The sequence below is a fragment of the Cimex lectularius genome, unplaced genomic scaffold (assembly GCF_000648675.2).
Source record: "Cimex lectularius strain Harlan isolate CLEC.00 unplaced genomic scaffold, Clec_2.1 scaffold28, whole genome shotgun sequence".
Taxonomy (NCBI): Eukaryota; Metazoa; Arthropoda; class Insecta; order Hemiptera; family Cimicidae; genus Cimex; species Cimex lectularius.
Window position 1 is genome coordinate 249,925 of NW_019392712.1, and position 12,611 is coordinate 262,535.

Consider the following 12,611-nt stretch of genomic DNA (forward strand, 5'->3'; position numbering starts at 1 on the left):
TAAGTTAAGTAGGGTTATGGTTAGGATTAAGGTGAGATTAGGAACGGATTAGGGTAAAAGTTAGTGTTAGAGATATAGACGGTTAGGTTACATATAAACAATTTTATTTTGCCTCGCGACCATCGCATATTAGAACATTTGGTCGACTCGAGGTCTGCTGGCTCTTTGAGTCAACATGTCCAACATATTGATATTTTTGGGTCAAAAAATTTTCCAACACACAAAAATCAATTCATTAAATCATCAGGTTAGGTTAGAATAAAGGTAGTAGGGACGGGTTAGGGTTATGTTTAGTGTTAGATTTATGGGCAGGTTTCATATCCATGTTCTTCTTCGCCTCGTAACAAATGCATAGACTAACCTAATCACGACAGATGATTATTGTGTGCAGATTAGAACACTTGATCGAAACGAGTTCTTCTGACTCTTGATCGAAGACTTTCAACATATTGATATTGAGTCAAAAGACATACCAAAGCACTTATAAACCGTACTTAACCTTGATGATTTGATTTGCTCAAAAGAAAACTACGTGTTCTATGCAATTGACATAGCATGTATTGTTTGTTATTAAATAAGGAGAAATCAGGCAGTAAACGCTAACGATTTTTATAGTCACATGCTGAGGTAAAACGTTTCTAAGTCGTATAAACATAAGCATCAAATAGAAAAAAAAATGTAAACCATAATAGCGCAATTAAGCTCTTTATCTGAAACATTTCATTTATACCGTACTGGTAAATTACCAACTAATTATGACACAGAGAGCACCGATCTTAAAAAAACGGGGTATTAGGAATATTAAGTGGGAAATTAAAAAGATAGAAATCTTTAATTACTCAAAAACTGAAATACCATCATATTTTCGGTAGGGGGAAAAACAGTTTTTTTTCAGCCCAGAACGCACCCGGACATTGGATGCGTAGGGGTAGTGCCAGTCGAAGGGGATGAATCGAAGGGGCAGGCAAGCTTTAATTAGACAAAAGGATAATATATCGTTTCCACTCTTACAGAACAAAACACAAGCTAAACGCCGGTAAAAGTCTTTTAATCAATGATTCACCTACCATACGGCGTTAATTATTTTTTAATTATTCCATCAGTTTCACCCAAATTGTAGTTTCCTTTCGAACCCCCAAAACTAAGCCATTTCGGCACAAATAGATGAAAATTACGCCTAACACTTTTTATAAAAAATATAAATTTCAAAAAAAAATAAGAGAGGATTCACAAATAAATACTACTCTGCCTTTTGTTTAAACTCTATAATTTCGTCATGTTGTTCCCTAAAAGATCTTAAACACAAAGAGAAATGAAGAACACAATATCTAAATTCTCATCACACCGTCTCAAATATTTTGCGTGCCTAGTTTCTGTTTCACGTCTAGGAATTGAAGTTAAAAATAATGAGTGAGGCGGATTCTTCCTCTTGGGGCAGAGATCGTTGGTTCTTCTGTGCATTATTTTGAAATTATGTCCCTCGAACGATTTCTTTTGAAAAATTAAATCATCAGGTTAGGTTAGATCATGTTATGGTTAGGATTAAGGTTATATTAGGGTTATGGACAGGTTAGGTTACATATCCCCAATGCGATGTTTTTCGTGAAAATTTGCGAGTGCATAGCTCGAACTAGATCAAAAAACCTATTCGTGTATAAGTGCTTTGGCAAGTTTTTTGACCCCAAAATATCGATAATTTGGAAATGTTTGATTACACGTTCAGCAGCCATCCTCGTAAATGTGCTAAACTACCAAATTTCATCAGTCACGGTTAGGTGAGTGAATGAATTTGTCGCAAGTCAAAAAAAATAGTGGATATGTACCTAATCAAACTCGTCAATAATACTAAGATTACACCTAACGCTAACCCGTCCCTAATCTAATCGTAATCCTAACCGTAACTTTATCTAACCTTTGATAAATTGATTTTTCAAAAGAAAACATTATGCTCAGAAAGCAAAAAATTGAATAAAATAAGAAAAATTTCACGTGTATAAGTTATTTTGTAATTTTTTTATCATAAAATATCAATACGTTGGATATCTGTGAGTGTTTGAGTAACAAAACCGCTCCAAGTATCACACATCCTAGAGACAAATTTTCCGGTCCGTTTTAAAACGGGGGAAGTCCTAATAAACTAGAAAACAAAACAACAGATATTCCCTTGTCTGAAGAATATTCAACAGACCCGGTTAGGTTAGGCCATGCGTTTGTCGCAAAGCAAAAAATGTCGTGGATATGTAACCTAACCGTCCATAACTAACACTAACCTGAATCCTAGCCCGTCCCTAATCTAACCTAACCTAACCTGGTGATTTGATAAGTTGATTTTACAGGAGATAACTTCAAGTGTTCTAGGCTCAGAAAGCAAGAAATCTTTTATCAAAGAGTCTGCAGACTTCATACTAACCAAATATATTAATCTAATAAATTAGTTTGGCTATCGCCTTCCGATACTATTCATACGGCTTTTAATTAAATCGGATGGTTCGATTTTATGATCAAGTTTGAAAATTAATTGAGGTCAAAGGAAAGATGTATGACAGAAAACATCCCTCTAAAGATCATACCGCTCTGAATCTACACTCTACTATTTCAATGTGTTGACAATTTTAAAAAATTACAATTAATATATTTTGCTCCACTTCGCTCATCTGCAACATGAAAAGTCGTCCTTCTTGACGACACGAGATCTTTTGGTTCAAACCACCGAGCTATCCTTGTTTTCTCTTAATTTGCAATAGCTGGAATAACAAATCAACAACCAAAGAAAAATTATATGTGTGTATGTGCTTTGGTAAATTTGATATTCCATTGTCTAATTTGCAATAATTGGAGTAACAAATCTGCTTCAACTATCAAACATCCTAGAGAGAATATTTTCAGGTCTATTTTAAAACTGGGGAAAATAGAAAAATAGGTAACAGAAGTGACAACTTGAAAACAAAACAACTGATATTCCCTTGTCTGTTGTTCAAGTTTAAAAACTTAGAGACTTAGGGAGAACTTTCCTGTCGCACTCACTAGAAAATAAATATGTCGTTTGAACAAGACTTTGATGCCATAGTATATAATAAGAACATGGTTTCTACAGTTGTATTATTAAGCGAGATTACTTGAAGTCTGTAAGGTGATGAACGTGTATCGGTCATCATCCTAGTCCGCCTACCCTCCCTCGCTGTCAGACTCATCATGAAATTTCGTCATTTTCAGCTGTGGGTTAGAAACCAGGCATGGAAACAATGTAAGCATAAAGTTAAAAATCAAAAATTGGCTAAGCTTAACCATGACAGAAAACAGACAACCAACTCCACATAATATGACAACCCTCACATTAACACAAAATTGCGGCTCTATAATATTTATGTATATTGACAGATTAAAATTTATTCCTCTTATTAATAAATAGAAGCAATGTATACAATATACTATTAACGAATTGATAAACAAAGATCATAAATAACAAACAAACCAAAACGACACCTCAGAAACGTACATAAATCTTATAAACGTAAAAACTATCTAATCTAACTTCTGTACGAAAACCTATACATCTCTGGCAGAAAAATAAAATATGACTGAGAATTCAAGATTATTTAGGAGACAGTGAAGAAAAGTCCAACCCTACACCGCGACACATTTAAAATTGCTATTTCTCGTTAAACTTAAGACTTAATCGTGGAATCATAACTTAATCTTGGGTAAGTAGAACTAAACCGGACAAAAAACACTTTTTTAGCTACTCATTGCCCAAACTAAAATAGATTGTAGATACAAATCACTGTACAAATAGCGGACTTCGGTTAAATCAGCACCTTGTTTGACTTTTTCCGGGGTCTACTTAAGGACTTCATCTCATGCCGGCCACGTTTTTCCTCTTTGTGTCAGGCGGTTTCATTTATTCTTATTACGTCCCAGTAAGGTTTGTCTGTAATACGCGAAGGGAAATTGGGCCGTTCAACACAAGAGCTTGGGGTATTGAACATTCGGAAAAGATGATTGTCAAACTGAGGGAAAACTTCAGGTGGCCAATTTTAGTTCCGCGTTCAACACATTGAAGGAATAGTACAAAAGATCAAGTAGCGAATCAGCTAAAAAAAATATATTATTTTGAATTTTTCAATTTTAGTTTTAGTTCATAGAAAAAGCATTGGCCTAACCGGACGCATCCCACTTCTCGAGGCATTGAAATCTCAGTACAGACCACAATCAATAAAAACTTTAAAAAAATATAAAATAAAATAACATAAATTTCTGTATATTACATCACCATCTGCAATATAAAATTACAACATGTAATTTGTGTAACATCAAGCCATCATGACAACAGACTGATCCAACACAAAAATGTAATTTTTTTTTAATCAAAATTCGTATTTAAGGTTTTTAAAAGGTGCTGAAAACTGAACCGATTTTTTTAAACAATTTTTTGGGCCCACTTTACTCGAAGACTTGATTTTTTTTCAACTTTTAATACACAGTTTTGTTCCATCAAATCAATTCTTTTTAACTTCAAATTAGTTTTTTAAACTACGTATTTAACGTTTTTAATTTCAATTTAAACCTTTTCTAACTGCAAATTAACGTTTAACGGAGGCGTCGGTGGCCGCAACGGTTTAGGCGTTGAAACAGCGCTCATCACTGTAAGGTGAAGGTCCCGGGTTCGATGCAGGGCCGCTGGATTCGAACCCGACATACTTACAAATGGGCTTTTTTTTCAAAAACACTGGCACCCTGAGGGTTTATATGACCTCTGCTGTTGCGAACTCTCGTAAAAAAATTAACGTTCTTTTATTTCAAATTAAACTTTTTTTACTTCAAATTAATAAGTTTCACTTCAAATTATCATTTTTTCATTTCAAATTAAACGTGTTTTTTCAAATTAACTCTTCCGTTATAGAATTTTAAAAAATTAGGAGATGGTATGAAATAAAAGCATGTAAATTAAAATTAGTGTATACTCGAGATTTTTTACAATGGTTAGGGTCGAAAACCGGATTGCTGAAAAACAGTTTGTGAGTAGTACTACCTTTTCAAAAAGTGAAAAAAAAGTTAATTTGATAATTAAGAAAAAGTGAGTTTAAAGTGTAATGAAAGTTAATTTCGAATAAAAAAAGGTTTGTTTGAAGGTTAAAAGGTTTAATTTGAAATTAACAAAAGGTGAATTTCAACTTTTAAAAAAGGTTAATTTGCAGTTAAAAAAGGTTGATTTGAAGTTTAAAAAGTTTGGTTTGATGTTTAGAAGTTAAAAAAGGTTTAATTTGTCGGAAAAAAGCTACATCCACCCTCGTTTAACATAATCTTTCATGTTAGTTTTTTATTCTACGTAAAAATACAAATCCACTAATGTAGATATATTAACTTTTAAGTACGAGCTCGACAAAGACCTAAATTACAATTTTCATTAAAATCGGTGATCCCAAATCAGTAAGTGCTTCTGTAAACTGTCAGCCTTTTCTTTGGACAAGTTTTTCCTTTTGACTGCTGTCCGGAAAGGTCTTCCTTGGTCCCTTTCGTTTTGCTCTCGTTTAAGAGAATAAACTATATTTTAATTGAGGGTTCGATTATTTTGTCTATTTTCAAAGATATGCCGATCCGTCCCACCTTGCGGAGGATTAAATAATCAAAATTCATCAAGGTAAAACAGGTTAAAATAGAATGACATAGCTAATAAGAATTTCTTCGCCTTTATTTATCGGAAGATCGAATTTTCATTTTATGAAGGGTAGATTGATGAAATATGTAGGAAATCGCTTGTGTGTTCAGGTATGGTCTTGAATGACAATGGAAGCTGGGTGAATAAAATCGCTGGTTTTTTGTTGCTCCTGTGCGTCGCGAATCGGACCGGAAATGTTGTAAAAGGATATTCAGCGGTGTTGAAAGAAAATTAGTATTCGATAATAAGCGCGTGTTTAATCTGAGCTCACGGTCGTAGCGGAGAGTGTGCGATCCATCGCCACCGGGGAATTAGCCGTCGTGACCCGGGGCTGGAACGGAATAATAGGAAGTCGACCGTGTCGGGGTTTCCGCAGTGGATAAAAAAACGGGCACGCGTACGGGCTGGGGTAAAAAAACTTACAAAAAAGTAATGACAAAAAAACCGAAAAAAGTGTGCGAGTGTAGGGTGGTCATAAGTAGTAGTAGGCAAGTGGGGTGGGGTAGTAGTTTGTGAGGGAGTGGGGTAAAACGGGGGTTTCTGACCCAAAAACTAGGGTGTTATACTTGGGAGTGGGGAGGGTAAGCTTTTGGGAACTTGCGGTCTCCTTCAGACATGAACCGGCTTTCCTTCGCGTAACATCCCAGATGGCACTCTCACTTCTTCACGACAGCAAGGGTAAGTCGACTCGGCCAGCCAACCCTTCCTACCTACAACTCACCCCCTTCACCCGACCGTCCGTCACTTTACCACCCCGAGTCTACACTTCCTTCTTCCTCTTCCGCGTTCTTTCGCGCTTTTCCATTTTTGACTATTTTCTTACCCAATTGCTCCTCGATTTTAATATTTTTAATTTAACAAAATCTTGAAAAACTATAGTTAGTTCAAGTTTTATATATTTACTATCTAATCACTTGAGTAACAATATTAAAAATTAACTGAACACTTATATTTTGTAATTTATTATTTGAATTTATTAAACAAAATTGTGTTTCTATTTTCCAAACAGGAACCTTATTGGAATATGTGCCATAAGTGAAGTGATAAACAGTTCTGTGATTTAATAAAATTTTCGTGAAACGTCGCTGAAGAAGTGGAAGATTCATTTTTGAAAGTTCTGCGAACCGAGTGGATTTTTTTCCATAGGCTTGTACGATTTATTTAAAAATATATTGGTCTTATAATAAAACCAGAAGAAATAAGTAGTCACTTTAAATCAAAAGTTTTAAAAAAAAAATTACATGACCATTAAAAACAATTTCAAAACATGCGATTAATTCAATGCTGGCCGTATGTTCTGAGATACGATATTTCCTAACTTTGTCGTATGGATAATTTAAATGTGAAATAATAGGTGTTTATCAATTATGCTCGCAAGCTGTTGAAAGTGCATAGAAAAGCGAAGGCACCATTTTGTTGTATGTGATCGATGTTGGTCCCCCTTTCTCTCATTGGTCGGTTTTAATGAGTGGTGGACTCGGTTGCGTCACGGTACGGTCCCTTCCTATCACCATCATCATCAACATCATCACACAAGACTGAGGGCCCCCCTCTTGACCAACACCCCTGAAATGGGGGAACTTCCGTATCTCACCCGACTCCGCCTTGACCCAGGGACTTAGGAATAGGTCTCTGGCCGTGTAGTTGCGAAGAGCTAATTTCACACTAATTAAGTGCGATTAAATAACGTTTGATTGTTTTTGTCAGTATATTGTATTTAGTAATTGTTTAATTTTGGTTTAAAGGAATTATAAGTAATGGATGTTTTTGGTCTGTTGCAGTACCTAGAATCGGAGAAGGACTAGGTAATCCGATGATGAAGGAAGAAAAGAGGACTGATTTGCACAACCCGGCGGATTTCCACGTCAGGCTGTTCAACGGGTCTCAGGTGCTGAGCAGTTTAGGACCTTTGGCTTTGCACGCCCCTTTGTTCCAATCGACTCCTCTTCTTCAATGGTCCGCGGAGCAGATGGGCATCAACGTGTCTTCCGCGATGAGCGCCAAGAAGAAAAAAGAGGACGAATCTCCTTCGTCGCCAGCCGCGTCTCCTCCTCAGGATAAAAGCAACTCTAGGGAGAAACTCTTTGTCTGCCGCATCTGTAATCATTCCTTCGGATATAAACACGTGCTGCAAAACCACGAGAGGACTCACACGGGTGAGAAACCGTTCGAATGCCCTCAGTGTCACAAGAGGTTTACTAGAGATCACCACCTCAAGACGCACATGCGGCTTCACACGGGAGAAAAGCCGTACCACTGTCCTCATTGCGAGAGGAATTTCGTGCAAGTAGCCAACCTGAGGCGGCACCTGAGGGTCCACACCGGCGAACGGCCCTACGCCTGTCAAGACTGTTCTTCCAAATTTTCCGACAGCAACCAACTCAAAGCCCACATCCTCATCCACAGGGGTGAGAAGCCTTTCGAATGTCTTCAATGCAGGACGAAATTCAGACGACGCCACCACCTCTATCATCACAAGTGTCACAACCGTCTCCAGGAGGAGGAGCCGGCGGCGAAAAAACGCGAAAGAAAGCCCAAAGAAGTCAGAAGGGTCCTTCGAGAACCGCCCATCTACGTACCTCTCATTCTACCGGAACAGACCGAACCCGAAGACCTATCCATGTCGACCGGACACAAAAACAACAACAACAATAACAACAACAACAACAATAACAACAGCAGCAGTACGACCGGCGATTCAGAAGACGACCTCTCGGATTCTTGGGAAGAAGGATATTTACCACCAATGACGTAGTAAGAGCCTTTCGCCTTTATATTTTTTATTTTTTAAAAATTATAAAATAATATTATAACAAAAAAAACGATTACGGGTACTACCGATTTATTCGGTATAGTCAAAACTAAGTTACTTTATTTTTTAGATTTTATAAGTGAAGATTGTATATAATTTTCTTCTTTTTTTCAACTCCTGTTTTTTGTCGTTTTACTATTAGAAAAGTGGATTTTTGTTTTTGTTGAACGGACAGCCAGGCGTCTTTCTCATTGCGTCTCTTCAAAACTGCGACAATCGTTGATTATGAAATTTTAATGGTCTTAAATTTATGTACTTTTAAAAAAGCTTGATGCTTTCTTTTCTTTTTATTCGTTGTTATCCATTTCTACATGTCTTCTTCAATGCGCAGGATTTTTTTCTATTCTTAAAGAATTAAATTAATTTTAAGTACCTTAATTGTTTGTTGTTCTTCTAATTCCACTAAGAACGTTTTCTCTCAATGCCAAATTAATTTATAAATAACTTTTGAACTATTTTCTTTTTTCCTGTTTTTCTAAATTGTTTGAAAATGTTTTCAAAAATAAATATTTTTTGTTTTTAAATTTACCCTTTGTTTGCCACTTACCTTAAGTGTTTTACGTGTTTTCTCTGCGTCTGCATAACCCCTTCGCTTTTTGTCATTTAAATGGTGTGCTATTTACGCTTCTTTTTTATTTACTTTTTTTTTTGAGAATTTGTCACTCTTGAAGAGTGATTATAAATAATCTGTTCTTGATTCAATCTTTGGAGACTTCGTGGGCTCCAGGGAAATAGAGTCTTACGAGACATTTAGAAATTTCACCAACCCCAAAGAGGAAAGCGCACTGGGAAAAGTCTGGACATTTGCTCATCAAAATAAACCCAAGAAAATCGAGATGTACATATATATTTGATATTGTATACTGAAAATGAAAAAAAAAACCGGCTCAATTTTGGGCATTTGGGATGGAAACTATCTTATAAGCAAATCCCCGATGTTTTTTTCACTTGGACTTGTGATCTTTACCAATCCTGATGTAATAACCACGTTTTTATCACTCATATTTTAAATATGGGCTATTTTCATTCGAAAGGAAGGAAAATTGTAAAACATATGCATGTTAAATGTAAAAAATAATCCATTCAGTCCAAGAATTGAATTTTTTTTTTTGTTTGTTAATACAGAAGTTATATATTTTAACTATAGTGTTCACTTCAGACTTATATTTTTTTAATAAGTAAAGGAAATAGTAAAAATATTTTATCGAGATTTATCGTTTCCAAATTTACACGTCTAAAAAGGGAAAGTTGCTTATAAAAAGTGCATCCTGGGCCATTTGTTTTGACACATTCCATTTTAATTTTATCCCGAGACGTCGAGATGCTGCAAAGTATAAATCAAAACTCTTATTTGAAGCCTGTGATATATTTTTCATATAAAAAAAACCCTGGGAAACCATTGAGCCTCGGATTTTCTCGACACGAAAGAAAGAGAAAACTGAGCTTAAAAATCCTAAGGTGGAAAATAGCCACTTTTTTTTCCTCTTCACTCGCTAACTGTCTATAGTTTGTAATTCATGAAATATTTTTGTATATTAACGTTTAATTTATTTATTTTACAATATTTATATACATTATATATTTGCTAAATTGTATCCTTTTGGGATGAAAACCATGATGCTTCGAAGATTAAGGAAAAAAAGCAAAAATTATGGATTTCCTCGAGGCAACATAAAATTAGTGAATTGTAGCGTTATTTAACGTTATATTGTTTGTACAATTGTTTAACTATAAGTAGACAGCGTATGTTGACTACATTTCAATATAGATAAATATTTGATTGGGGCCATACCTCGGAAATCCTCTTTTATTGTTATATATTTGGGTAAAAAAGTAGACTTTTTTTAATGGTTTGTATTGTCAGTTTTGTTAGATATCGACTATGCTTATAACAGGGTTTCGGAAAAATAAATGTGTATTTTGTGGAATATGTGGACAAATTTTGCAGAGAAAAAAAAATAGTTGATGTAGTAAATTGTTGTATTAAAAAAGTGTGATTTTTTTTAAAATATTACTTTTTCTACAACTGTATTATTTTCCAAATCGTAATTTCTTTACAAAAATTGTTTTTAATTAAAAAAAGCACAGTTATTCTAAATCTACCTCACATGTTCTACTTACGTGGGTTCATTATATATTATGACAATACATAAAATAGTCGGAGAACTGTTGACACTTAAATAGAAGACTGATATGAATTTAGGATGTATTAAACATATTCGTAAGTTAGCTCACTTTGTGTATATTTTTTTATTAATTGGTTGCTGTTCATAAAAGTATTAGACCAAAAAAAAATAATAATGTTGTGCCAATTTGTAATGGATATAAAACTATGAATAAAAAGAATCTTACTGCTCAGATGTTCTATTTTTCCCCGCTTCCGTGTCCTCGCCTGGTGTGCGCTCCGACCATCCCTTTATTTTTTGCCCAAATTCACCCCAAAAGCCGTGTGCGAGTGAGGGGGTGGCCACCCTCCCCTTTTTAGTTCGCCTTTTCATTTTTTCCGGGTTCCTCGCCCTTTCCAACATATGCTCCTTTACCCAGAATCAACCGTTTTTACTAAATACCTTCCTTTCGACTACCTCGGCTCCTCTTTCCTACTTCTCCACTATCACGTCATCTCTCTTAGTAAAAATTATCGCCTGATTCTTTTTTCATATACAATAATGAACGGTAAGTAACAAAATGTTTTATTTAATGCTCTTATTTGTTTGTTATCCCTGTGCCATGACAAAAACGATATATTCTTCAAAAGCTTGTCGAAGGAAATGAGTGTTTTTATTTAAATTAACCATAGCAATTAATAACAAAATTAAAATACTGAAGTCTGGTATCATTTTTGTCGACATACAATTATCAACGATAACCACAAAAGGCGCAATTTATAGACTTCCGAGGACAATGCCCGGTTGATTATGAGGATTCTTCGAGTGAATTGAGTTTTAACGGAACTTATAAGCCAATTGGAAACATGTTCCTCAACGGTTTGAAGTTTTTCTAGAAGACTATGATGTCTGGTCATTAAAAAGCATTTATAGTATTGTTCTTCTCAGCCAACAAAAAACCGAGTGTTGTACAAATATTTGTCGACCTGACAGGATTTTGGCGTGTGTGGATCACTGATTGTAGTCCGACCCAAACGATAAACTGTTCGAAACTAATCATTGACTTCATACAGTTGAATAATTAAACTAGCAACTAGGTCTTAAGAATACACATGATAAATTTCCCTTTTTATTTAAGTTCTGACAAGACTGAAAGTTGAACGGTGAAGAATGTAAAGTTAAAAGAAATAATCAGTCTTATCTTGGATTCTCTATGGAGCAGGGCCCGAGCTAAAATACAAGCGACGATACTTTAACCAAAAATCACAACGTGAAGCGTCAAGGATCAGCAAGAGGATGGAACCTGAGGCTGAAATAAAAAAAAATCGGCTAAAAAAAGGTGGAGAAAGGGATCTTTGTAGTACAAAGGGATTCCTAAGTCACATTCGTCAGAGCTTGGCAAGTTCAAATCTTCGACCTATAACGCCGAAGCGACTCGACTTCAAATCGTTTGCGATAAAATTTATTTTATAGGCTGGTTATAGAGCATGCTTGAACTTGCCTCTGTAGGTTTATGCTTTTTAACTTTAAAATTAATCATTTTTTACGTCAATTAACGCTTTCGTTAAAGTGTTAAAAATCTGGAGATTTTTATTTTATTTTTTAATTAAATTTATTTATTAAAACTGGTCTTATTAGACCATCCATTAATTTTACAATAATATTATAGAATAAATAAATGTTTACATTCTTATAAACCCATTGGTACAATAAGATTTACATTTCACTATTCACTATTCACTTATAACTACACAAGTTCATATGGCTTTGTTCTTTTTAATCTTCTGACCGTGTTTCGGTAATGTAAGAGTTTAGTTGCTTCCACATTCTCGTGCTGGCTGAGGCGAGCCTGGTGTTTGGCGGCAAATCTTTGTATTTGCGCCGTAACTTCAGGGATCTTAAGATCCCTATGTAAGTCCTTATTCCTTATGTACCAAGGTGCATTGACCATGTTACGTAAGATTTTATTTTGGAGTGTTTGTATGATTTTGATATTGCTGTGTTTGGTACAACCCCATAGTTGAATACCNATTGTTTT

General features: G+C 35.1%; 1 protein-coding gene across 1 annotated transcript in view; it reads left to right on the plus strand.

Annotated features, from left to right (window-relative positions):
• Nucleotides 1-9,541, plus strand: part of LOC106669998 (zinc finger protein 184-like) — a 125,734-nt gene extending 116,193 nt beyond the window's left edge. The window contains exon 3 of the mRNA XM_014399953.1: nt 7,438-9,541. Coding sequence (XP_014255439.1) covers nt 7,470-8,411 — 942 coding nt within the window. The 5' untranslated portion in view covers nt 7,438-7,469 and the 3' untranslated portion in view covers nt 8,412-9,541. The remainder of the gene's footprint in view (nt 1-7,437) is intronic.
• The last annotated feature ends 3,070 nt before the right edge of the window (nt 9,542-12,611 follow it).